Source organism: Trichosurus vulpecula, chromosome 3 (assembly GCF_011100635.1).
Source record: "Trichosurus vulpecula isolate mTriVul1 chromosome 3, mTriVul1.pri, whole genome shotgun sequence".
Taxonomy (NCBI): Eukaryota; Metazoa; Chordata; class Mammalia; order Diprotodontia; family Phalangeridae; genus Trichosurus; species Trichosurus vulpecula.
This window is the reverse complement of record NC_050575.1, coordinates 295,610,078-295,636,628: the sequence shown is the minus strand read 5'-3', so window position 1 is coordinate 295,636,628 and position 26,551 is coordinate 295,610,078. Positions and strand designations below refer to the sequence as shown.

The 26,551-nt window shown below is 39.6% G+C and overlaps 1 protein-coding gene across 1 annotated transcript in view; it reads left to right on the top strand.

Annotated features, from left to right (window-relative positions):
• The first annotated feature begins 1,071 nt into the window (after window positions 1-1,071).
• PIWIL2 (piwi like RNA-mediated gene silencing 2) overlaps window positions 1,072-26,551 on the top strand; it is a 73,990-nt gene continuing 48,510 nt past the window's right edge. Inside the window, exons 1-9 of the mRNA XM_036748145.1 lie at window positions 1,072-1,089; window positions 7,080-7,316; window positions 9,258-9,345; window positions 9,471-9,615; window positions 10,155-10,355; window positions 11,656-11,766; window positions 24,344-24,461; window positions 24,945-25,069; window positions 26,426-26,506. Of these exons, the coding sequence (XP_036604040.1) occupies window positions 1,072-1,089; window positions 7,080-7,316; window positions 9,258-9,345; window positions 9,471-9,615; window positions 10,155-10,355; window positions 11,656-11,766; window positions 24,344-24,461; window positions 24,945-25,069; window positions 26,426-26,506 (1,124 nt within the window). The remainder of the gene's footprint in view (window positions 1,090-7,079; window positions 7,317-9,257; window positions 9,346-9,470; window positions 9,616-10,154; window positions 10,356-11,655; window positions 11,767-24,343; window positions 24,462-24,944; window positions 25,070-26,425; window positions 26,507-26,551) is intronic.

Sequence of the window (26,551 nt, the reverse complement as noted above, 5' to 3'; positions counted from 1 at the left end):
CTAAGGGTAATGAGGAACATGAAAACGAAAAGATCATTTACAGTTGGGGCAGTGCAGGATAAGGACTTGGATTTAAGGGGAGTGAGAAGCTGCAGAGTTAGGCCTGTATGGAAGGAGGGAATAGAGAGCGAGAGTGGGGGAATCTATTTCAAGTACAGGGGGCAGGGTGAAGAAAGGCATGAAACTTAGTAAGGACACAATCTTAACGGAGTTTGCCTGGAGTATGGAGTATTCCTCGAAGATGAAATGGTAGGTTTGAACCCACATGCTATAGAAGCTTGAATGCCAGAACAAGTTTACACTTTATTCCTGAGGCAAAGGGAAGACACCTTGGTTAACTTCATTTGATCTTTGTAGCAACTTTTGTGGCAGATACTGATACTATTGTTTCACACATGAGAAAGTGACAACTGTAGACCTGACACGACTTTAGCGATTGGCAAAGCTGGACTTCAAACCCAGGTCTCCTAACTCCAAGGCTAGGGCTCAGCCAGGACTACCGGAGACATAGTGGGTAGAATGGAGAGGGGGAGGGAAGAAGGAGGTGAAACTGCACCATTATTCTCTAAGGAAAAGACTTTTGTACCTAAAGAGCCCTTAATCTTGCAATAAAATTGGATTTATAAGTCGCCTGGTAGTTTCACGGATTCTATTTTCTGGGCAGGAAGAGCCGCAAAACACCACACCACTCATGACCACAATACTACGACCCCCGACTCTCCGAAGGTTATTAACACTCTCCGCAACATCCCTCCCTCTTCTGGGCAATTTCTCTGACCTCGCCCCACCCCCAACGGGACCAACTAACTTTTACAAACGCCACCGAAGCTTAAATGGTATTTAGGTAGCTTTTGCTGACATCCGCAACAAAGGAGTTTATATTTTCGAAAGGTATTATAGTTAAATGTTGTTTCAGTGTGGTCTATACTGAGTTTCAAAGTTAGAATTAAACTTTGAAACTTTTCCCCGCCTTCACACCCTTTTGGTCTAATCCGGTAACTCGCTGGGATAGTTGGGAAAGGACGACAGCTTTCCCCCATCCACCCCCCCCCCCCGCCCCGAGAGGGGCCAATGAGAGGCCCGGGAGAAGTGAGTGGCGTGCGTCAAAACCAATGAATGGGTTTAGCGTCCTGGTTGCAAACGTTAGCGCAGGAAGGGGGCAAGGAGCGGCCGGAGGTGGGAGGAGAAGCCGCTTCTTCGATAAAAGGGGTGAGAGCCGGTAGGGAGTTCGAAGCGCGAAGCTCTCTACTGTGCAGGTCAGCCATTGCCCGGCCCTGTTGAGGGTCCTGGGAATCCAGCTTGTGTTGATGAAGCCCAACAGGTGTGGGAGGTAATAGTGGCACCCAGGACTGGGACAAGGTGGGGGGCAGGAAGGGAGTCTGGGGGGAGGGGACCGAACCCCTCCACGCGCACGTGGCTGCTCTGGGCCCCGCGACTTGCGTCCCTCGATAGCAAGCGGACCCCATCAGCCCCAGTACCTATGAAGTCGCGAAAGCCCCCCATCCCTCCCAACCCGCTCCTTTCCCCGGGACTCCTTCTCTGCCCCACCCATTCTCCTTTACCTGTGGGAGCCAAAAGGGAAAGGGGCTTCGAAAGAGTGAGAGACCCCCTGCTGAGGGTGACCAGAGGGCTAGGAGACGGAGGTGCGTAGGGGAGCGGGAGGAAAGAAGCCTTAGAGGCGAGGCTCGGGCTGGGGGTAAGGAAGGGGCGCTGGTCCTGGAGAGGGTCATGACCTGACGCCCCCGGGTCAGGAGCGGTTGGCTTGTTGACCAAGATCCGAGAGAGGAACATAGTTTGAGAGTTGGGGGAGGGGAGAGACTTTCGAAATCATCTCGACCAACCCACCGAGGATTTGAGGAGGGGGAACAGACCTAGGGTCACAGGAGAAATAGTCTCCTGTAGAATGAGAAAGGAAAATAAAATCCCGGGATAGAGACCTGCTTCAGGAATATTTGAACTACAAGACGACATCTTGATACAGATCGGGAAATTTAGGTAAAGACTGTGGGCCTTGATTTTGATTTGCTCAGATTACCAGGGAGAATAAGTAGTAGTTAAATTTACACCACCCAAAGCTTCGCCACACAGCTGAGATTTTGAGGAATCTAAAGAGCTTTCTTGTAAGGTTAGGCCAAAGTCAAAATTGGGAAGAAAGTAATTTTTGTCTTAGGTAACTTACATCTTTTTTTTAAAATAGATTTTTATTGCTATCTTTTGTTTTTACATCGTCTCCATTTCCAAATATAGCTCCCCTCTCTCCTGCCTAATGAACCATCTCTTATAACAAAGAATAAAAAAAGAAAGGAAAAAAGTGAAATTAAGCAACACACAACAAAGCCTGATATTGAGCAGTGTTCCACACTTACAGTCCCCTCACCTCTGCAAAGAAAAGAGAGAGGTGCATTTTCTCTTCAAATTAATATATTTTCAATTTTATTCCTATGTCCAACACCCAGGCTTGGTCATTATAGGCTTTTTCTTTTTCTTTCTATTTATATTATTGTTGTCATGTAAATTGCTTTCATACTGCTGCTTCTGTCTGAATCAGTACATGTAAGTCCTCCTGCTTTTATGAATTATTCCTAGTCATAAATTATTAAGACACAGGAATTCTATTACAGTAATATGCCACAGTTTGTTCAGCCATTTCCAGACCAAAGGATATTTTTGTTACCATTTCTTTCCTACTACACAAAGTACTGCTATGAACATTTTTGGTGTCTGTGTAACATTTCTGTCTTTGACATCCTTGGGTTATATATCTATAAGTAGGATTCCCAAGAATGGACATTTTAGTCATATTCTTACTATAATTACAACTTGCTTTCCTGATTGGTTGGATCAATTCACAGCTTCACCAACATTGTGTTAATATGCTGTTTTTCTCTAGTGCATCAAATGTTGACAATTTCCATCTTTTGTCATCTGTGCCACTTTGCTGGGTGTGATGTTTGAAACCTAAATTATTTAAATTTGCATTTCACTTATTAGTTGATTGGTAGAATCTTTCATATGGTTTGATAGATGGTGTAGTGTACTGAATAGAGAGCTGGTCTTGGAAAATTTCTAAATTCTAAAAACCTCAATTGAAGTACTACCTCTTACTCATTTTGGCTTTGTGATCCTGGGCAAGTCCCTTAACTTCGTGGTGTTTTTGCCAGCTCTCTGAAGAGAGCTTTAAGTTGCTGAGAAGATGACCCACCCATATTGGGAGAGGGAATTTCCTCACCCTAGAGTTCCTAACCCAGTAAAATCAGTGTTCTAGATTCTGCCCTAATTTTAATGTGATTATAAGTTTGCAGTTTGAGGGGCGCTGTTGATATCCTTTACCCACTCATCCAGCCATCATTTCTCCTATTTGTTAACAATCTTAGTCATCCAGATTCCTCATATACTGTCCCTGTCTTATCTCCCCCTTCTACTACCCCACAAGATTAGATGCCGTTTCTCAGTCATTATCATGCTTCAAGTTTTTTCTTCTCTGTGCACTCCCCCTGCCAAAACCCCCCAAAACCAAACCAGAAACTGCAAACAACCATTGACTTGTTCTGTGCTTTATTCCCACAGGACCCTGTTCCTTGCTTAGTGACTATCAATCAGATAAAATCTAGTTAGGTTCCATTATGTGTGTCTTGGTTGGTTGGTGGTTGTCCTTCATTCTCGAAGAGGACCAAAATAACATTACTATGCTAGAGTCGAGTTTCAGTGTGTCTGATCAGACCAACATGAGCTCAGAATGTTCTACCACAGGTCGGGCAAAAATAGTCCATGTGAACGTTTGGGGTAGATTCTAAATTTGTGCGTCCTGCATTTACTTTGAGCTGTCTCAATTCTGCTTTGCCAATAGAGCACAGTACCTTCTCTGATGTGGGCACGCCATGCTGAATGGTCCTGTGCCAGTGTCTCCCGTATCACACAATTAATTCCAAAGTTCTTAAGAGAGATTTTTTGAGAGTGTCCTTGGATCACTTCTTCTGACTAGCATGTGAATGCTCGCCGTGTGTGAGTTCTCCATAAATAATCTTTTTGGCAAGTTTTGCATTTGAACAAATGGCCAGCCTGTTAGAGTTGCACTCTCCAAAGCAGAGCTTGGCAGTTTAGTTCAAGAAAGGACCTCAGTGCCCTTACTTTATCCTGCTAGGTGATCTTCAGAATCTTCCTAACACAATTCAAATGGAAGTGATTCAGTTTCCTACCATGGTGCTGGTATGCTGTCCAGGTTTCACAGGCATACAACAATGAGGTTAACACAACAGTTTGGTAGTCAATCTAATACCTCTTCTCTTCTATACCTTCCTTTGGAGCCTCCCAAACACTGAGCTAGCTCTGGCAATGCATACGTCAGCCTCATTATCAATGTGTACATCCCTGGAAAGTACACTACCAAGGTAAGTGAACTTATCCACAGGTTTCAAAACTTCTCCATGTGTTGTAACCAATGGTTCCATGTATGGATGGTGTGGTGGTTGCTGATGAAGCACCTGTGTTTTCTTGGTGTTAATTGTTAGGCCAAAATTAACACAAGAAGCAGAGAAATGATCCATACTTTATTGCACCTCAGGTTCAGAGGCTGCATTGAGTGCACAATCATCTGCAAACAGAAAATCAAGCACCAACACTCCCCCCGCTTTGGTCTTGGCTTGCAGCCTTTTCAAGTTGAAGAATTTACCATCAGTGCGGCAGCTGGTCTTGTTGCCATGTTCATCCCCATTGAAAGCATTTGACAACGTGGCCGAAAACATCATAATAAAAAGTGCTTCTTATGTGTATACTTTAATAGGGTCTTTGTGGAGATGATATTTTAACCCCAGTGAGTATCTCTAATAGCAGTAATGTTAAATATTATGGCAGGCATGGCAAATATTTTTGAGTAACTTTTTAGTGCTGTTCCAGTTTTTCTTCTGATGTATTAATAGACTCTGGAAAGAGCATTCTGCTTATGGTCAGAAAAGACCTAGGTTCGTGTCCCAGCTCTAGTCCTGTGGTGGGCAGTACACTTAACCTTTCAGAGCCTGTTTTCTCATTGGTAAAATATGGATACTTGTCCTACCTTCCTAGTAGTAATTCTGTCTGGTTGCGCATAAATTTGAGCTATGCTTTTGTATTTTTGGATTGGGAAGTAAGGAGCAGGGGATAACTGAGAAGTATTGGGAAGTAAAGGAAGACCCAAAGATATTATTGGGGCAGCTAGGTGGTGAAGCAGATAAAATGTTGGGCCTGGAGTCAGGAAGACTCATCTGACCTCAAACACTTACTAGCCCCGTGACCCTGGGCAAGTCACTTAACCCTAGTTGCCTCAGTTTCCTCATCTGTAAAATGAGCCAGAGAAGGAAATAGCAAACCATTTAAGTAGATTTGCCAAGAAAACAAAAGAAAATTGGGTCACAAAGAGTCAAACATGACTGAACCACAGATAATTAACATTTCCTAGAAACATGTATGACCCCAGCTGTTACAGATGTCAGCGAGAATAACTTAAGGTGGGCTTCTATTAAGGGATTTTAGAATTCTCTGTAACTGACCAATATTTTCACCACAGCCTTACCATATGTACTAGTATCATGTAGCTGATGCATCTGATTTGGATGGAAGGAGAGATAGGCATATCAGAAGTGTGAAATCAATTCAGATTATTTCCTACTTATGACCTCCTTATCTCTACCCCCAAGAGTTTTTTTCTTTTTTTAATATATAATGGTAACCTGAATTTTTTTAGGCTTTTTTAGACTTTTCCCAGGCTGTAGATCCTTATTATATTTCACATGACTTTTTCCTGAATAACAAGTGCTAGATTCAGTGTTGAAACAGCTTCTTTACAGTGGACCTTTTGGACAATGTGGTTAGTCTTTTGAAGCTTTGTAGAAATTTTGTGAAAGGGGAAAAAGGCTAGACCAGGAGAGAACCTTGGGAAGTTAGGGGGCATGGTATGAATGATGAATCAGCAAAGGTAGTAGAGGACAGGTCATATAGGTGGGAGAACCAGGAAAGAGCAATGTCATGAAAATCCAGAGAGAAGAGAATATTCTTGAGGAGAGGGTGCTCAGTAGTGTCAAGTCAAACATAAGTCAAGAAGGATGAGGACTGAATAAAGAGCATCAGATCAGACAATTAAGAGATCATTGGTAATGGAACAGAGCAGTCTCAGTTGAGTAATAGGTTTGGAAACTGGACTGCAAGGGTTTAGGAGTGAGATCATGAGGAAGGGGAGACAGTGGATGTAGGCAAAGTTTTCAATGAGCGGCTAAGAAAAGGAAGAAAGATACAGGATGATGGCTTGAGGGGAAGGTGGAGCCCAATGAGAAAAAATTTTTTTGAGGATGAGGAGACTTGAGAACGTTTGAAGGTAGTAGAAAAGGAACCAGTAAATAGGGGGAGTTGACGGTTTGGAGATGGGTAGAGGATTGAGGTTGCTGTTTGCTATGGAAGACAGTGATGGATAGGATAAAGATTACATATAGAGGGCACTCCGCATTCTGGGGATCAGAAGCCTCTAGTGGCTTCCTGCTGACCCCAAGGATGAAATACAAACTTCTCTGTGTAGCTTTAAAGCCCTTCAGAGCTCAGCACCAACCTGTCTAGTTCCATTCCTGCCATCCCCCATCTCTGCCTTCACAGTGCCATGTGCCCAAAATTCATTCCTTCCCACCTTTCGCCTCATTTGAATCCCTCTCAAATCCCTCCCATCTTCTGCATGAAGCCTTTTTCTGATCCCTCCAACTGCTAGTACTCTCCTTCCCCAAACTACCTTTTATTTAACTATTTCGTATTTATTCTGTATGTACTTACATATGCATTTCTCTTGCCTATTAGAATATAAGTCCCTTATAAGTAGGGATTACCTTATTCGTTGTACTTGTATCTCAAACACCTTGCAAAGTGCTTCACGTAAAGTAAGTTTTTAATATAAGCTTGTTGATTGACTGATACTTTGCTCCAAAATAGAGCCACTCTTAGAATAAGAATGATGGGCATGATGGAATTGGGGGGGTGTTTGGGGGAATTGTGGTATTTCTTATATTATGGGCTTGTTTTGAAGGATAGAGTCAAGTAAGAACTTTTGTTCCTGTTCCTGTTGACAGGTGATTAGTCAAAACAGGAACAACACCAATGTCCTCTACAGCCAACCCATGGATCCTACTCGACCTCCGTTCAGAGGAACTCCTGTCCGTTCACTGCCAAGCGCATGGCCACCAGGATCTCGGCCACATGTTCCCAAACTTATGGACACAGCTGTGGGCAGAACAGGACAGGCAGTCCAGGGCAATTCATTGGGGAGGTCAAAGGAACTAAGCCTGCAATATGAGCAGTTGCAACAGGTAAGAATATAGGAAACCTGTTAATGTTGTTCTTCTTGGCTAATTGTGAACATACTTTTTGTCCTGCTGTTTTTGAATGTCTGACTTTAGAATTTAATAATGAATAGGAAAGTGCTTCCCAAATAGACTCTGACATTTGTCCATAACCACTTCTCTTTGGTGCCTTTCCAGATTTTGTAAGAAGTAGTTTTGGAGACAAATCAAGACATGGCCGTTTACTGCTTTCTAAGTATTCTTTTTTCCCTGTGGTGTTAGCAATATAGGGATAGCAGCAATTGTTGCTGTTTTACAGTGTGCCAACACTATAGAGATCATAGTTGTCAGCTTAGTGGGGTTTTTTGTTGTTTGTTATTTTGAAAAGGCTCTTTGCCCTTAAGCCCCAAGGGAAAGGAGTATAATCTCTTTAACAACTGCTGCTATTCATTCGTTTATATTTTTTAGCCAAAGTTTATTTGACTTATAAATACTTAGTGTCTTCAAGCTATGTATGTATGATAACAGGAACAGTATTCGCCTACATAAATAAAACTAAAAGAACAAAAGTATTTAGAAAATCAGTGGGAAAGCCTGGCTCAGACATTAGCTAGCAGTGTGTAAAATATACTAGTGTTTTGCAAGAAGATAAACATTTTCCAGTAATGTAGAATTATACACTTGCTTGAGGCCTCTGTATTCATGTGGCATGTGATACTGAAATTGTAGTATGGTAAGTGTAACATGAGACAAGGAATCTGTAAATGGCTGCAGTAAAAACCTTGTAGCAACTGAGGAACCATAAGAGAAATGAAATCTTTTTTGTTCTTAAAGGGTCAGCTTTACTGAAAAGTTGACACCAAAGTCAGAACTTCATTTAGGCCATTTTCCCCCTTCTTAATTTCTTCTATCTCGGTAATTCAGGAAATTCATGAAACTTAGATGAATTAAAAAATCTGTGATTGGTTGTATTCTTTACTTAATATATATGGCTCATTTTACATATTCCAGCTAAGAGTAATTTCAGTAAATTCAGTAATTTCTTTCTCTTACTGAAATTATTTTGCACAGATATTATATCTGCCCTCTTTGAAGTGTGTAAATTTTTTTTTTTCAGTGTTACGGAATACAATGGGAAGAACACTGATCTATAGGAGTCAGGAGATCAGTTTTCTAGTTTCGGCTCTGCTATTTGCCATGTGATCTTAGACTAAACACTCTCCCTAGGCCTAATTTTCCTAATTCTAAAATAGGGAGGTGGCTGGACTTAGATGACCTCAGGTACTTGCTAGCTCCAGAAGTTCCCATAGTTCTGTGAAATGATATGCTGGAGACATTTGTAGAACTGGAAATAAACTACAGGTCTTTTCAACAGAATATTTGTTCCACCTGTGCTTAAATGTTGTTGTTGTTGTCATCCAACTTTGTGACCTCATTTGGGCTTTTCTTGGCAAAGCTACTGGAGTGGTTTGCCATTTTGTGTTACAGCTCATTTTACAGAGGAGGAAACTGAGGCAAATAGCGTGAAGTGACTTGCCCGGGGTCATACAACTAATAAGTGTCTTAGGCCAGAGTTGAACTCACGAAAATGAGTCTTCCTGACTTCAGACCCAGTATTCTATCCACTGCACCACCCTAGTTCCATCAATATAATTGTGCTTAAATATAATTGTTCCCTGTGGTAACTTTTGGATTTTTTTCCCCTTCAGAGTTAGCTACTGTTAAATTTTCTTCCCATGAAATATAACTATTGGACAGTTGTCTGATAAGGTAAATTGGTTGTTTCCCAGTAGTAATGTTACCAAGAGGTTCAATTCAGCTTTTATCCCTCAACCTGTAACACTACCAAGATTCAATAAAGAAGATAAAAGACCTTTATTTCTGCCAGAAGCTTGAGAAAATCACTAGTACTTCTGGCTCTTAAAAATCCTCTCACTTGATAATTATTTAATGTTTGCACTTATACAGGAATCTGTTGGTTTGCCATCTATGTTCCGTGGGCTGGGGTTTGACACAGCAGCCCGCCCTCTTTTGAGAAGGGAGATGCCCATCTTTGGTAAGTGGCGAGTGGTTTGCTTTCTCTTTTCTTATCCTTTTGCTTTCTGTCTCCAAAGAAATTGATCATTTAGAAAATTCTTTTCAGCCTATAACTCTAGCCAATATTTGACCCTTTTTATTAAGGTAGAGGCATTTTAGGCCGAGGCTTGAATTTTGATATGGTGTCTAAAGGCCAAGAAGAGCTTCTGAACCAACCAACTTTCCCAGGCCCTTCGGTGTTGGCAGCTGGGGACAGCAAGATGGCATCAGTCTCCATTGGTTGGAATAGGTGCGTGTTGTTGAGTTCTCAGACAAACTTAAAATTCAGAAAGCTAATTTAACTTGAACAAAAGAAAAATTTTGAAGAAGGCTTGGTCCACCTGTCTTCATAAAGCTGTATTTGTGATAACAGACCTTAGGCATTTTCTAGGAATAGCAGGCGATTGCATTCCCTTTTGCTCAGAAGAAGAGAAACATGCAGTTTCCTGATAAGACGATGAATTTATTGCCCCATCTACTTCTTAGGAAGTCTAATTCTGATTCTAAAATAATTTTTAAACCCAGTAAGGTACACTGGTATTCTAGTTCTGATATAGGAAGTGATCTAGAAGGTCAGCACTGAAAGTAGTTGATGGATGTGACCATTTTACTCTAATTTCATAGTGTGTTCTATTTTATATCATTATGTTCTGAGATTTATTTAAATAAAACTGTGCTCAGTCCACTTTGTAGGCAATTCTAGGAATAAAGTAGATTTGGAGGTGATGAAAATTGAACATAGATAAAAGTACTGAATTTTTATAAAATCTGTAATGTTTATGAATTCAGGACATTTGGAAGAGGGAACTTGGAGGTTTCTTTGGGAAGACCAACTGTTGGCCTAGGCAGAGCGATATATAAAGCACCAAGTGATTTATCATCTCCAGATACTCCATTGTTATCATCATCATCATTACCATCGTCCAGATCCTCATTCCCCATCTATCAAAATCACCCTCCAGATACTCCTATTGAACAGAAGGAGAAAAAGTAAGTGAGGAGCACTGTCTTTGTGGTTTATAATGACTGTGGAAGCTTTCTAGTTAACTTGAATGTTTAGGTCTAGAGAACTGATATAGCACTTTTCATGAGACCTGAATCCCAGTCGGCTAGGTAATAACATTTTTTGATCATTGGAGAGGTTGTGTGATTTGTGAAGAAGAGTCAACGAATGATGAAAGTTATTGGATAACATTGCTAGAGAAAGAGTTATGACTCAGTGTTTCCCCTCTAGCTTAGGTTTAACAAGACAGTTCGTTTTTTTAAATATTCACAGAACTTTATATTTTAATTGGCATAGGTGTTCTCTCCACCGATAAATATTTAAACATCTCCACATTTTTTGTAGTTTCATGAATTTTTGTGGCCTAAGAAATCATCACCTTCTGTCGATGATCCTCTCCAAACTTAACTAGTCTGGTCTTAGGATGACATATGCAGAGTCTCCAGGCCTGTTCTTGAAGTCTTTGTAGACAACGTAGGGTTACCACTACACCAAAGGAAGCAGTGTAGTAGGACTTGTAGAGGAGGAATTCCTTGTCATAATACCAAATTGGAGAAGTTAACTGGGGGAGGGAGGAAAACATTATTGAAATCCTTCTTTGTGAGTTTGTACTGAAACTCAGCTAAATCCAACCATAGGTTTAGAGATTGAGACTACACCTGTTATTTCATTGATAATGTGGAGCTCCCTTGGTCAGTGCAGATTTGCACCATCTCTGTACCTTATAGTCTTATTTGCCTGGAGCATTGACAGATTAAGTGCCAGGGTCACGCAGCCAGTTTGTGTCAGAGATTGGACATGATTCCAGGTCTTCTTGACTCTGAGGCCACCTGTCTATTCATTACACCATGCTGCCTTGCTGTAATATTCAAATAGAAGGGCAATCCTGCTTCTTAGGGTTGGTTCTACCCTGTCTGTGATGGCCTTTCCCCCTCAGACTTTGTTTTGCATTTCTCTAATGTACTTAGTGTGTTGTAGCTATTTGTATATATACTCCTTTTGTTAGATTATAAGCTCCATGCAGGCAGGGTGTGGGCTTTTTTTTTTTAACTTTGTATCTTCTAGAACCTAGCACGGTGGTCCACCCATAGTAGGCACTTAATAAATGCTTTTTGAATTAAATTTTCAAAACAGAATGCTAAGAATGTGTCTTCTAGTATTGTGGTTCAAAATTTTCATCAGGATGCTATGATTTCTTAGATATCTGAGCAAAATCATGACATGTCCTTAACTTCTTCCAGCTTGTCTTATTCTTGTGGATTTTTTGATGTATGTATTTTTTCCCAGAGAGCCCCTTGTGAAACAGGGATCAAAAGGAACCCCCCAACCTTTGGGATTGAACCTAGTCAAAATACACTGTCAGAATGAAGCTGTGTATCAGTATCACGTGACTTTCAGGTAATGGCAAATTGTTTCTCTTTTGCTCCTTCTAAAACTGAGAATAATGTTGTATGCAATTCCTTTAATCTCTCCTACACTTTGAAGTGATATGAAGTCAAATAGTAGGCAATCAGAGATTATAGATTCTACTTTATATGAAAAATCCTTATCGTGTTCCTTCTTTTAGGGTGCATTTAGGAGCTCAGACTATTTTCTCATTCTTAAATCTAGAAAGTTAATTAAATTGTTGTTAGTTCTCTCAGTATGTCTGGTAGTAAGGTGATTTTTTTTGACTTCCAGTTTCATATGTGAAACAATATAAGAAAAATAAGTGCTTAAAACAAAAGAAAAATAACTGAAGACCGGATGTGACGTTTTTTGCTTGTATCACTCCCTTGCTCTGGGTGGGTAGGAGACCAGCTCCAAAGTCATGGAGAAATAGGGTAACAAAAATGTGACCTGTCATATGGCACAGCAGGGATTAAAGGGAGAGGACCTGTCAGTCTCCTGAGTTATTCCTCTGGGACAAGTATAAGTAGCTTTGGGGACCTGATTTTGGAAAGGGGGGGAAGAATGAAAAATTAGAGACCAGTGGAAGAAATGGAAAGAGTCCTGAGATAATTGCTAATGTTGTCAACCTTATTCTTAAACTCTAAACATCTTGCTTTACTGTGTGCATTTGTGTCTGTGTGTGCGCCTGATTACATAGTGTACAAAACTTTTTTACTCTCTCAGAACTGAAACGATTGATCTCAGGTCAGCAGACTGAGGTACTGCTTCTGTGTATCACAGAAGATCAATCAAAGCTGGGCACAGCCTGTGTTTTGGGGGTACTCTGACCATACTGTACCTGGACTTTGGTCAGACCTGCGAAAGATTACCCACTAAATGGAAACAGGAACCTGGGGCTGGATATGGGTTCCTTTCCATGGTCTAGTATATTATCTGTTGCAAATACATTGCCACCTTTCCCTGTTTGGCTTAATTGAACTAGTATTTGTTATTAACCTAACAGTATAGGTTAATAACCTACACTGGGTGGGATGCAAAGGTAGCCTCTTCCTTTAAATATCTTCAAATCTTATTGGGAAAATGTACATACATGATTCAGTTAAAGAACAGCTCATTCATAACTCTCGTCACTTGATGTAACAGAAGCACAAATCCCCCATCTACTAGAACTAACAATCCTTGGGCCATTTTCATCTCTGTCCAAACAGTCGGATTTGTACCATCCAGTCTCTAATTTAGAGTGTTCAAACTATTACAGTCAATAAACTGCGTCCAACGTATCTGCTATGTACCACCTTCTGCAGAGCTCATTTGTCACATAATCATTGACTAAGTGCCCAAAAAGTGCAGTAGAGACAGAAAGTGTAGTGAGAGGTCAAGGAGAAGGGAGACATCAGTGTGCAGTTGTAAGGAAAAGCCTTTGTTTAAAAGGGAAGGCTTAATTGAAAGATAAGTAAATGTGAATAGGCAGAGAGTATAGGGGAAGGCAAGCCAAGCCCTTGAATACCGAATAGCAAGTAAAGATTCAGAAATAGGAATAAATAGGTTTAGGGGACAGTAAAACTCCAGCTGGGTCTGGAGCAAAAGATTTCTGTTGCAGGGTGGAATTGGGGGGAATAAGAGGTAGTCTGACCCCTCTCATTAAATATTATGGAGGATGAAAACATAAATATCCACCCTCCTTTACCTAGCAGCAAGAATACAGTTTGACCAGCTTGAATCCTAGGTCTGCCTAGCAAGAAGCAGTTTTTGATGCATTCTAGTCATGATGATGGAATAAGGTTTTTGAAGAGAACCAGATGATCCTCATCATACATTCCCCCAACCCCTCAAAAACCCTACAAATAAAAGCACCAAAGAGAAGGAAAATGATTTAAAAACTACAAGTAAACAAAAGTCATCTGAAATGAATGAACCAAGCAAAATCTTGATAGTTTAAAAAATATTGCAGACCTAGTAAACGAGCTTAAGGTACCAGAAACAATTTTGGTGGCAAAAGACCCAATATGAGATATTTTTAAATGTCCTCAGATGGCTAACAGGACATACTAGAAGAAATTTAAGCAAAAATTAACGTGAGTAAGAAAATAACAGGGCCAAAAGAATAAACATTTTTAAAATCATGAGAGGAAACAAAGCTATGATTAAAAGATGTTTTTTTTAAAAAGTAGAAAGACATAATGAAGAAAATTACCAACATGAAGAATATAATAGGAAACTTGAATCAATAGACTCAACCAACCCACCTACTACAGTGGAAGACATTTATTGAAGACCAGCTGTGATATTCAAAGAGTCTATAGGATTCAAGCAAGGAAGTACCCATCTAAGATTAAAATTTTTTTACCTCAGTATAAACTCTAACATTGTAACAACAGGGGGGAAAACCCAACTACTTTAAGCCACCAGAAGACCCACTGAAATTATGGTCATAGAACCTTAATCAGTTTTCCCCCAAGTTTTTTGAGGTCCAGAGAAAGACCTTCTAATGCCAAACCTCAAGGTTTGGCAAAAGTGATAGAAGACATTGTAAGCCTTAATAAAATATTTTTAAGAGGAAAACTAAAATAATAGTAAAGTATTAAGAGCTTAGGTTCCAAGTCAGGCTATGATGATATTTCTGTCATAAGGACCAAATTTTTAAAAATGACTCATCTGTGCCCTGATTTTTTTTTTAAAAATTGAAACATTTAAGCCATGTAAGCACAACTTTTTACATAAAAAAGTTATTTTGGTCACCTCCCTATTCACATAACCACTACCTTTTCCAACTCATCCTATGCACAACAACTGCTAAAATAATCTTAGAAATTAGAAATCTTTCTAAGACACAGGTTGGACTTTCTCATCATCCTGTCCAAGAACCTTGTCTGTGGGATAAAAGACAAACTCCTTAGTCAGACATTTAAGACCATTCACAATCTTACCTCCCACTTGTCCTTCTAGACTCCCTCCCCTTCATGGCTGGGCAAAGTAGACTCCCTGATCTCAGTGCTCTTCCTCTTTGGACTTAGTCCATGGCATGTGACTTGAATGTATCCTCTTCCCATCTCTGGATCTGACTCAGCCAACTGTTGGTGCTCTCTTCTCTATCACTTGTCTTCATAGCATGCTTATCTACATACATGTTGTGTTCCTCCAGTAGAATTTAAGCGCTTGAAAGTACAGACTACTCTTTGTGTCTGTATCCCCCCATAGCTAGGTCGTTGTCTCCCCACACATCACTAGGAGGTTAATGAGTGTTGGTCGGTTGTGTTGGATGGCTGTGTGCTCCCTGCCTTGGTTCCTGCCAAGCTTCTGGGCCTCCCCCCCTCCTCAGACTCAGCCATTCGCTCTGGGGCCTTCCCAGACCTCATGCTTTGATGCCTGTCACCAGTGCCTAGGAGGCTCTGCTTCTGCCCCACTTCCTGATCATCGCAGGTGACACCTACTATGGGATGGCTCATGGACCTCCAGCTAGGCTTCCTTGCCGCTACATCCTGGGATGCCAAGCCTGTGTGTCTCTCTGGACCTGGGCATGGTGCTGGGAAAATTCCTCTTAATGCCTTACATCTTTTTTTATTTTATTTTTTAAAGTGAATATATTTATTTTTAGTTCTCAATATTCACTTCCATAAGATTTTTAAATTCCAAATTTTCTCCCATCTCTCCCCTCCCCCCACCCCAAGACAGCATATAATTTGATGTAGGCTCTACATATACATTCATATTGAACCTCTTTTTACATTAGTCATGTTGTAAAGAAGAATTAGAACCAATGGGAGAAACCATGAGAAGAAACAAACAAAAAAAGAAAAAATGAGAGAGAGCAAATAATGTGCTCCAATCTGCATTCAGACTCCATAGTTCTTTTTCTGGATGTGGACAGTGTTTTCCATCATGAGACCATTGGAGTTGTCTTGGATCCTTGCATTACTAAGAAGAACTAAGTCTATCAAAGTTATTCGTTTCACATTGTGGCTGTTACTGTGTACACTGTTCTGGTTCTGCTCACTTCACTCAGCATCAGTTCATATAAGTCTTTCCAGGTTTTTCTGAAGTTGGCTTGCTCATCATTTCTTATAGCACAGTAGTATTCCATTATGTTCATATACACAACTTGTTCAGCCATTCCCAATTGATGAACATCCCCTCGATTTCTAATTATTTGCTGCCACAAAAAGGGCTGCAAAAATATTTTTGTACATGTGGATCCTTTTCCCATTTGTATAATCTCTTTGGAATACAGCCCTAGAAGCAGTATTGCTGGGACAAAGGGTATGCACATTTTTATGGCCCTTTGGGCATAGTTCCAAATTGCTTTCCAAAATGGTTGGATCCGTTCACAACTCCACCAACAATAATGCCTTACATCTTTAAAACACTTTGAATATGCAATATCCTTTTGCTACAGTCAATTTGGCACTGAAGCCACAATTTTATCACATTGGATATTGAATATACCTTTGAAAAAGACCCCTTTTTTGTTTCCATGTGTAGCTTTTATTATGGCCATGGGTTTTCAGTGGGGTTTAAATCAGACAAATTCCTAAGCTATTGAATTATGCTCCATTTCTGGGATACACTTCTTAGCTTTTGTGATGTGTGGCATGTTATAAGGTTGAGTTGCAATAGTTCATCTCCATTTGGAAGTTTCTGTAACTAGAATAATTATGCTTCTCATATCAGTATTTATCAGAGTTTATCATTCCTTTAATGAAGACAAACTTTCCAGGCCCAAAGGAGATAAATATAATGGAGGAGAAATCCCTAAAACATTTTTTGGGTAGGTGCTCCACTAAAGATGTCCAGGTCTTACCAGATCACTTGGACTTCTCACAACAGTGAGACTGATTTTCATTGTGTAAAATGATCTTCATTAGTAGATCTTTTCTCAGTCTTCAGTACTCAGGTCTCTCTTGCCCATGATAAACATTTTTTTCTTTATAGCAACTATTTTTTAATTGGTGTTCTTGATGTCCTAATGTCAAGAAGCCTGTGCCTGTGAAGTTCTTCACTTGGCGTTGGGTGAAAAAAAATCCATTTTATTTTGTGGGGGAAAAGGACTTTTGTAATAAATACACACAATAAGTACACAAGCAAAATAGATTCCTACATTGGCCACATCCCAAGAAATGTCTCATTCAAGAGGTTGGTAGTCTGTTTCATCATCAGTCCTCTGGCATTGTGGATAGTCATTGCATTGATCAGAGCCTTTCAGAGTTGTTTGTCTTTACAGTGTTGTTTTCATTGCGTAAATTATTCTCTTTGTTCTGCTCATTTCAATCTGCAGCAATTCATACAAGTTTCTCTGAAACCATCCTTTTTGTCATTTCTTATGGCACAAGAGTATTTCATTACATTCGTGAGTCATCATTTGTTCAACCATTCCAGTAATAGCCATTTTTAAAAACAGCAAAGGAAAGAAATGAAACTTATGTGTATAGCACAAAATCTAGCACTCAACTGACAGAAAACTGTCTAAAGGTGAGAGAATCCATTCAATCCAGGTTCACCTGCTCATTGCCAAATGTTCCAAGTCAGCCTGGGTGTTATTAGAAGCATACATGTATATGCCCATTGCTGTTGCAAAATGAAACTATATTAAAATGATTATTCATCCCACTGTATGTATGTGTCATCTCCTCCATTGGAATGTAAGCTTAGGGACATGGACTCTTTCATGTTTGTGTTTTTATTCCCAGCACTTAGCACAGTGCCTGGTGCACCAATACTTATTATTGATTGATTGATTGTGTTCCACATGGCCTATTGTTATCCATTAGTCTTGCTACTTAAGAAACCTCTCTCATTGTCTGAAAAAGATGTAATTGTCAAAGGCACTGCAGTTTCCTTCTGTAATTCAGCCTCCTTTCTTCCTTCTCTTCAGTTCTGGGCTGCATTCATTATCTATTTTCAGTGTCTGTCCAAGGGGTATGTAGTAATGGACTAGTTCCATGGGCTATCCATTCAATTGCATGTCTTTGTCTGGCTAATAATCATTCTTCATATATTTGATTTTTCCAATGTGGTTAGACTGAATGTTTTTGGGTGATTATGGATCCCATTTTAGGAAAATTACCTACTTTAGCAAATTATGTTAACTGGAAATATTGTACCTCCTTCCAATCTCTTTTATGGCTTTATAACTACATAAAACAACAACATTTAAGTATAAACACTGTGTAAGCCTTTCAAATTCTGCTTTATTCCTTCTGCATTATTTTATAATTTTATAGTCTTTGTCTTTTTTAACAGAAAAATAACTATTCCATTTTGGCATATCATTGCAATTTGTTCAGCCATTTTCTAGTTGAATTCAGTTAAACATTTATTAAGTATATGTACTACGTGCCAGCCACTGTGCTAAACACAAGATACAGAAATGAACAATTCTTGAATTGAAGAATAATAATTCTTGCTCTCAAGGAACTTACATTGTACAAAGGCTTGTATAACATGTTTGCTGACAATTATAATACAAGGTGTATATGATGGGGGCAGAGATTTCTAGACAGCATTCTAAGAAAATTTGAGGAAAGAAAGAATAATTTCATCTAGGAGATCTTCGAAGGTTTTCTTTTTGAATAATTGGCACCTGAGCTGAACCGTGAAAGAAAAAAAGATTGTTAGATAGAGATGAGAGAATATATTCCAGGCATGGAGGAATCCCTCCATGAATAGAACAGAAGTAGGAGATGGCATGTGAAGTGAGGGAAGAGCTAGTATTCCAAATTCTTGTCAATCCTTGAAAGAAGGGTGAAAAATAATTGTGAAATATGGATCTGGAGAAGTAGGTTGGAGCTAGACTGTAGAGATTATTATTAAATGCCCCATGAAAGAAATTTTCTTTTTATCCTATGTGTATTAGGTAGCCAGTCATAGGTCCTTTTATTTAGAAGAGTGAACAGGAGTTTTGCTTCCTATAGTATCCTTCTACTTGTAATGCCAATCACAGCAGCACACCTTAGAACTGCTGCTGTGAATAATTTTAAGGGTCTAATCATGTAGTATAATGAACTCTATTCAGAACTAAACATTGTTCAGTAAAGTTAAGCATAACATTCATAACAACATCCTTAAGCAAAGCATATCATTCTCTCATTCTCTCTCTCCCCTCTCCCCTCTCTCTCTATATATGTATCTCCTCTCATAACACTCAGTGTATCATATGGCACATAGCATATATCATTGCATTCAGTAGCATTCCCCAGAATACTTGTTTACACAATCAGGGGGTCCCAGGCTAGGGTCTTCCCTAGCACAATGCATCCTTAAGGGGTAGCAGAAAATACCATACCATCCACCCCTAGGTCACAGTAAGAACAATCTTCTTAATCAGTACCAAGTGTCCAAGTAAAGTCCTCTTTCATCTTAACTCAAGGTTGACTTCCAAGTCCCATGGCTCTTCCTCTGTGGACTGACCACCCTGACCCTCGCCTAGATTCATACATAGGCAGCTCTCCAGTCCTCTTCCATGTCTCAGCTCACAGGGACTGCTCCACTCCAAGCTCTCTGCTTCTGCCAGACAGCAGGCTCCAGGGGCTTCTACTTCTGGGAAAACAAAGTACAACAGGGCAGTGATAGCATTGACACACACCACCAGCACCTTCATCTCAATCTACCTCCAAAGTCCAGAGGCTCCGAGACAACAGCTCAGTTCACTTTAACAGCTCTTAAAAGGGGCTTAAGCTAAGTCTGCTTCCCATGGGCAGGTTTCTGACCTACACTTCTGTTTGCTTTTAAAATTCAGAGGCTCCTTCAGCAAGTCTGCCATCAGAAGTCTCCTCTCTGCTATCAGAGGTCTACTCTCTGCATTCTCTTCCTCTCAAAGCTAGCTTGTCCCTTCAACACTCCTTCTCTTAATGTCTGCTTTCTCAACACGGGCTCTCTTTATATACAGTTCTACTTAGCATTTGATTGGCTAGAGCCTGTATGTGCATGTCTGATTGGCTAGAGCCCACTTGCAAGGTTCTGATTGGCTCAGTGCAGACGCATGTAAGACTGAGGCTGGGAAACTGAATCATACATACAGAAAAATAGCAAAAAAAGTCCCATTTTGCTTGCTGTTACACTACTTTAAAAAACAAAACAAAATTCTGCCTAGGTTACCTTATTTCTTTATGTCTTTGGGCTTTTATGCTATAGACATGACCCAATATCGTCTCCTTATTCCCTATAGAGTCTTCCCTTATCACAAAGAAACAAATTAAGCAAAACCAGTTCAAAAACAGAGACCCTCTCTAATGGTGTGCACAATATATGACACCAGTAATATCCCACTTCTTAAGTGAGAGGAGGAAGATGTGTTTCCTCATTTGGTTTCTGGAAGCAGTATTGGTTGTTTCCTTTAGTTCAAGTTCAGTGCATTAGTGTATTTATATTTCTCAGATAGTTTTTACAACACTTTTACTTTTGTTATCTTTGCCAATTTGATGACTGTGCAATAAAACCTCAGTTGTTTTCATGTTCATTTCTTAATATTTCTCTTAATATTTAATATATATTATTTTCTCTTAATATGTAATATTTCTCTTAATACTGAGTATTTTTATATGGTTTGCAACTCTTGTTTTGAAAAGCATTCATGTCCTTCCAACACTGGGAAGTCTCTTAATATTTGTCAGTTACCTTCATATCTGACATTTATTCAAGATACTTGATGCAATAATTTTTTTCCTATTTTATTCCCATTTGATTTTTCCCAAATGATTTACCATTTGATAGTTTTTCTCATTTTAGTTGCATTCATCTTGTTCATGCAAAAGCTTTTAAATTTTATATGATTTCAGTTGTGCTGCCTTCCTGATTGGCAGTTCCCCTTCTCTCAGTCTTTCTGGATATTAAATTTTAGTCCATATTTATGCATTCTATCATCATGGTCTCTCATATCAGGTACTACAAATAAAACTTGTGAAACTCAAACTCACTATGCTCATCAGTTTCTTTTATTTGAAGCTCTTAAGCAGAGGAATAGTGTGATAAACAGGGATGGTGCAGTGTAAGTTGGAGGAAGGACATAGAGGAGATAAGGAATCGCTGAGGAGACTGTTGTAGCAATTCTTGAAGTAATAAGGGCCTTGGTGAAGACACTGAATTCTGAAGGGTTAAATTTGGGACAAGGAAAATCGATGATTGAGTTGGTATTAGAAGTCAAGGATGATGTCTAAGATTCTAAGTCTGGATGAGTAGAGAAGATCTGAAGACCAGGAAACAAGACAAGATTTTAAGTCAGGTTTTTATTCCTCTCCCTGCTGCCCTTCTGATTCTCTAGACTTTCTCTACCAGATCATAGAAATCTCTTCACTCTGGAAGCTTATGCCACCCCTGGATTTTCCCATTAGAAAAACCCTCTGGGCCCTATGACATCTGCCTCTGATTGGCTGGTTCCTTCCAGAACCACTAAGGCAGTCGCATCTTCATTAGCCTTCAGGCTACAGTCCTGACTCTGAGCTTTTTCTACTTGCTGGGTGCTTTCATCTCTTTTCTTCCCTCCCCTCATCTCCCATCATGTGTTGTCTTCCCCCATTAGAGTGTAAGTTCCTTGAGGATGGGGACAGAGTCTGCCTTTCTGCTTGTATTTATATTGCCAGCACTCGGCACAGTGCTTGACACACAGAGGGCCCTTAATAAACTAGGGTGAAAAGTAATATTACATAAAAGTATTTTTGTCAAGGTATCTTTTAAAAAGAATCTTTTGTCAAAGACTCTTTACAGGCATGGGGTGGGATTGGAGATTGCTAGAGAGGAACAGTAAATTTGGGAGCCAGATCTTTCCTTCTGTCAGAAACTGGATGGATTCATTAGCATAAATGACAAGATTAGACTAAAAGAAGGGAGGAGCCTCTAGTTCTCCAAGATTAGAAGGAAAGATTGAAGAACTGATGTAGTAACAAGTTGAGTAGAAGAATAATACGGTGAGGGCACTTAGATCAGAATGACCTGGATCTCTATAAAATACAAGGTAAACTCATCTGAGAGTGAGGATTGGAAAGCATCAGAAAGCATTTGGAAATTTAAGGATAAATACTTGTGACAGCAGCTACAGCGAGTATACTAGGGACTCAAGAAGAGGAGAATGATAGAATTGCTGAGTACCTACTTATAGTGGACTCAAGAACTTGGTTGAGATACAGGACACTTTGGATCTGCAGTTTTTGGGGGGAGGAGGTGACTTTTAGCCCCTTGAAAAATCCTTTTGGTGCATGAGATTTCAGTCTTGGGAAAAATCTGTTTGAAGTTACTGGCTTTGAATTTCCTTTAGGATCTCACCTTCGTATCTTTCAACATGCTTCACTCTTTATCTTGGGATACTGGCTGGCTCATAGAATGCCCGCCTTCTGTGTTCATAAATCTGGAGCCTCAGAGGCCATCTAGTCTAGCCCCCTTATTTTGCAGATGAGGAAAATGAAGCTCTGGGAGGTCATAACTTGTCCAAGGCCACCCAGGTAGCAAGTATCAGAGATGAGATATGTTCTTTCCCTCTAATGGCGCCATCTTTGTAGCATCCTAAGTGTAACCAAAGTTATTAAATGTGATACCTAGAGTTAAGAGAACCCCATGGCCATCCGCCTATAATTCATGTTATTCCTACATAATAGTCCTCAGTGGCTCCTACTGCTTAAAGGACAGAGTTCAAACTCTTTAGCCTGACAGTCAAGGATCTTTAAAACCTGGGGCTTCCTTACTTTCTAGGCTCAGCTTTTTCTGCTCCCTTCCCTGAACTCTGTGCTTCAGCCACACTGAAACACTTGTATTCACCCTTGTGCCTTTGTTCCCTATGCCTGGAATGCTTCCCCATCTTCCCCCAACTGTTTTTGAAATTCTATTCATATGTCTTAAAACTCAGCTCAAATGCTGCCTCTTTCCTAAAAATTGTCATTGATCTCCCTCATCAGAAAGATACCTCCCTTCTCTAGACCTTACATAGCATTCTATACCATATTCTGTTCTGCATTATAGTATGTTTTATTATGTTTCACATAAGTAATGAATATGCTCTACTTTCTCTTTGCTGTCATATTTCACCCTGTTTTTGTTCCCCCAAAGCCTACTTTTAAATCGGAAGGTACATTAGGGCAAGGACAGTTCTGGGGGTGGGGATAGAATTGTGGTCTAGTGAGAAGTGCTTCTCTGCCCTATTCAGTGACCCATCTCTTTGATTCCTCTCTTTCGACCTTGTCTTGTCCTTCTCCAACCAGAGCCTTCCCATTGGTCTTCCTGCTTCCAGTCTCCCCCTCCACACAGCTGCCACAGTAATCTGCCTAAAACATCGATCTGGCCCTGTCACTCTTATTCAAGAATCTTCAGTGGGTCCCAAATGGCTATTCATGCTTTGGCTCCAGCATACTTTTCTAGGTGAATTTCATATTACTCCTCATGTTCCCTTTCGATCCAAACTGGCCTACTTGTGGTTCTCTGAAGCTGACAGTCCACCTGTAGTCTCCTTGCTGTTTCCCATTCCTCAAATACATTCTCTTCTTCCTAACATCTCTTAGAATCCTTTCCTTCCTTTAAGGTTCACCTCTGGTGTCACCCTATGAGATGCATTTCCTAACCCCCATAGTTTGTAGAGCTGTCCTTGCAGTTTCCCAAAGGCAGTGCAGTCCAGTCTCATCTTGTTCAACTCCATACTCAACTCACTCAGTAAACTCTAGTCAGTGGCTCTCAATTACTTCCAGCATCAAATACAGAATCATCTATTTGACATTCAGTGACCTGGCCACTGCCTACCTTTCCATCTTCTTACACCCTCCCCACTCTTAAACACTATCATCTCATAGTCTTTTGTCCAGCAACACCAACCTCTTGCTGTTGTCCAAACAAGACACTCCATCTCTCAGCTCTGGACATTTTCTCTGCCTGTGCCACCATGCCTGGAACACTCTCCTCATCTTTACCTCCTTGGCTTTCTTAGCTTCCTTCAAGTCCCAGCTAAATACCCACCTTCTATAAGAAGCTTTTCCCAATGCTTCTTTACTCTAGTGCTTTCCCTCTGTTGAGTTCCTATTTTTCCTGCATATGGCTTGTTTGTGTATAGTTGTCAGCAAATTGTCTCCCCGTCATATTGTAAGCTTGATAGCAAAGACTATCTTTGCCTTTCTTGAAATCCTCAGTGCCTAGCACAGGACTTGGGACATAGTAGATGCTTAATAAATGCCTATTGACTGACTGACCATCCTCCCATATTACTTTGTTACATGCATTATGTATGTTGTATTTGCTTTTCTAAGTATACGTTGTACTTTCCCAGCTACTTGAGAACTTTGTTTTTCTTTCTATCTTTCAAGATACCTGATAACAGTAGCTTGCACATAGGAGGCAGTTAAGTAAATGTTTATGGAATGATTGTTTTAATTATCTTTGTATATAACCCAGTGTTGAGCATCACACATAGCTAAATGAGTATCCCTTGCTTGGTTTCTGATTTTCTTGTTTAATTATGAATCTCACCGTGAAGTTTATCACAGCTTTGTCATGAAGGTTTTCTGTAACCACTAGATGGGGCAGCAGTTATGAACATAACTGCCTCTTACTAGTGATAACGTAAGAAAGGATCCTTTTTTCACTCAGATTGAATTTGAACCCTTTGCTTGATTCCTAGCCCCAATGTGGAATGCAAGAGTATGAGGTTTGGCATGTTGAAGGACCATCGGTCTGTCACTGGAGATGTCACTGCTTTTGATGGATCCATCCTCTATCTGCCCATTAGACTTCAGCAAGTGAGACATAGAGGCATTGTTCTTTAAATGGTAACCTAGGCATGATCATGTGGTTTGAATGGTGGGAAAACCTGTAGTCTTTGAATATTTTATTTGTAAATTCTAACTGATTTTTGAGAAGGCTTTTATAGAGAATAGCCTGGAAGTTCTTGCATATGCAAAGTACTTGCATGATAGTAAATCCAGGTGTACCTTCTTGTTCTAGAAAAGTAGTTGGAAAATTTCGCATCTAGGAATTGAGATATATTTTGAATCCCTAACCCTAACGTATTCCTGCTTCAGCTCTTGATTGTGGATTTTTATTACTTTGGGAATGTGGGTAATGTTTAAATGAGCTCTCCTGGAGCTTGAGAATTTTTCAAATCCAGTTGTGGTTTTGCCTAGTAGTGTTTGCTATAATTCATGTATAAGACACAGTTGGCATATGTAAAGGCTTGGGAAATTGCCATTTATAATTTTCATTTGAGTTTTATTTCTTGTTAGGCTGTTGAGTTGAAGAGTCAGAGGAAGACCGATGGAACTGAGATCAGCATCAAAATTCAGATGACCAAGATCTTGGAACCCAGCTCTGACTTGTGTATTCCTTTCTACAATGTTGTTTTCCGGCGGTGAGAATCAATTGGGAATAAAGTAGTACTTGTTTTCTTAGAAGTATTAGGCTACCTGGACACTTTGGCTTTTTTAATTTATTTGTCTTCAGTCTCCCTTGGCTTTTTTAATTTATTTGTCTTCAATCTCCCTTTTCAAGTTAATACTAATGTTCTTGAAGAGGATGGTTAGCATTACCTGCAGATTGGGCTTTATTAAGCGTTTTAAACAGTTAGAAAAGATGACGCTGATTCTGTCTCAATTAAAGGTTGTATTCTCAAAAAGCCCAATAAGAAGAGGTAGGTCTATAAAAACAAGTTTTGAATTAGTTAGGTATGGAAACACAGATCTTTTGGGTTCTGGTAGGGACTCTTGAAATTAATATACATAAAGCACACATACACATATATACATAGCCACCATTGGAAATGGTATATAGAAAAAGCTACCAAAATATTTCTCCTTAATTATATTAATTTTTCCTGGAGATTTTTTTAAAAATTTATTTTTATTGATATCCTTTATGAATGTATCCATTCTCTTCCCCTGTCCATCAGTGCATCCATTGTAAAGATTTTTGAAAGGGTGGTGGGGAAGCAGTTCAGCACATTATCTATGCCTTGCACTATATTTTTTGGAGATTTTTAATGATCGCTCTTATTTGCTTTCTCTTCATTTTAAAAATGTGTGTAATTTTGTTAAGACCATCCTACTAATAAACTACCTTTTTTCAGTTTGCTGGAATACCATTTGCATTTTCTTTTTGGTAATTGGCAATAGCTTTCTTTACTTTTTGGTAAGGAATTTTTTTTTCCTTTGCTAGGGAAGAAAGTGATGAATTAAAAACCTCAAAAGTGAATGCTCTTCTATTCTTTTATAGTAATGATAGACAGTTATATTCTACCAAGTAGGGAAGTAGATTGAATTTTTTATGTCAAATTACTAGCAATGAGCTTGCACCAAAATGTATATCTCATTTTATTATGGCAAATTATTAGCCATGAAGTTACACCAAGAGTGTGTGTGTGTGTGTGTGTGTGTGTGTGTATGTATACACATACATATAGTTAGTTTTGTTGAACTGCTTTTTTCCTCTTTTAAAAATCTACGTTATAAGGGATGGCTTTCTAGATAAGGGAGTGGGGAAGGTAAGATTTTATACATATACACAGACATGCACACATATAAGTGTATTTGTGTGTGTACACACACACACTTCTGCCTCAAGATGAGTATATCAGTAACTTTAATTTATCTTTGGGAAGTCTGTTTCGGCTATATAAAAATTGTTACTTATGGGACAGAGAAATACCTGTTAGACTTGGAAATTAATTGTTCTCTGGCAGAGCACTTAACCTGGAGTTTTCTTTTTGCAGAGTAATGAAACTTATAGATATGAAACTTGTGGGAAGAAATTTCTATGACCCTTCAAGTGCTATGATACTACAACAACACAGGTTGGTAACATACATTTCTCATTTTGGGGGGTGTTCTTCGCAGAT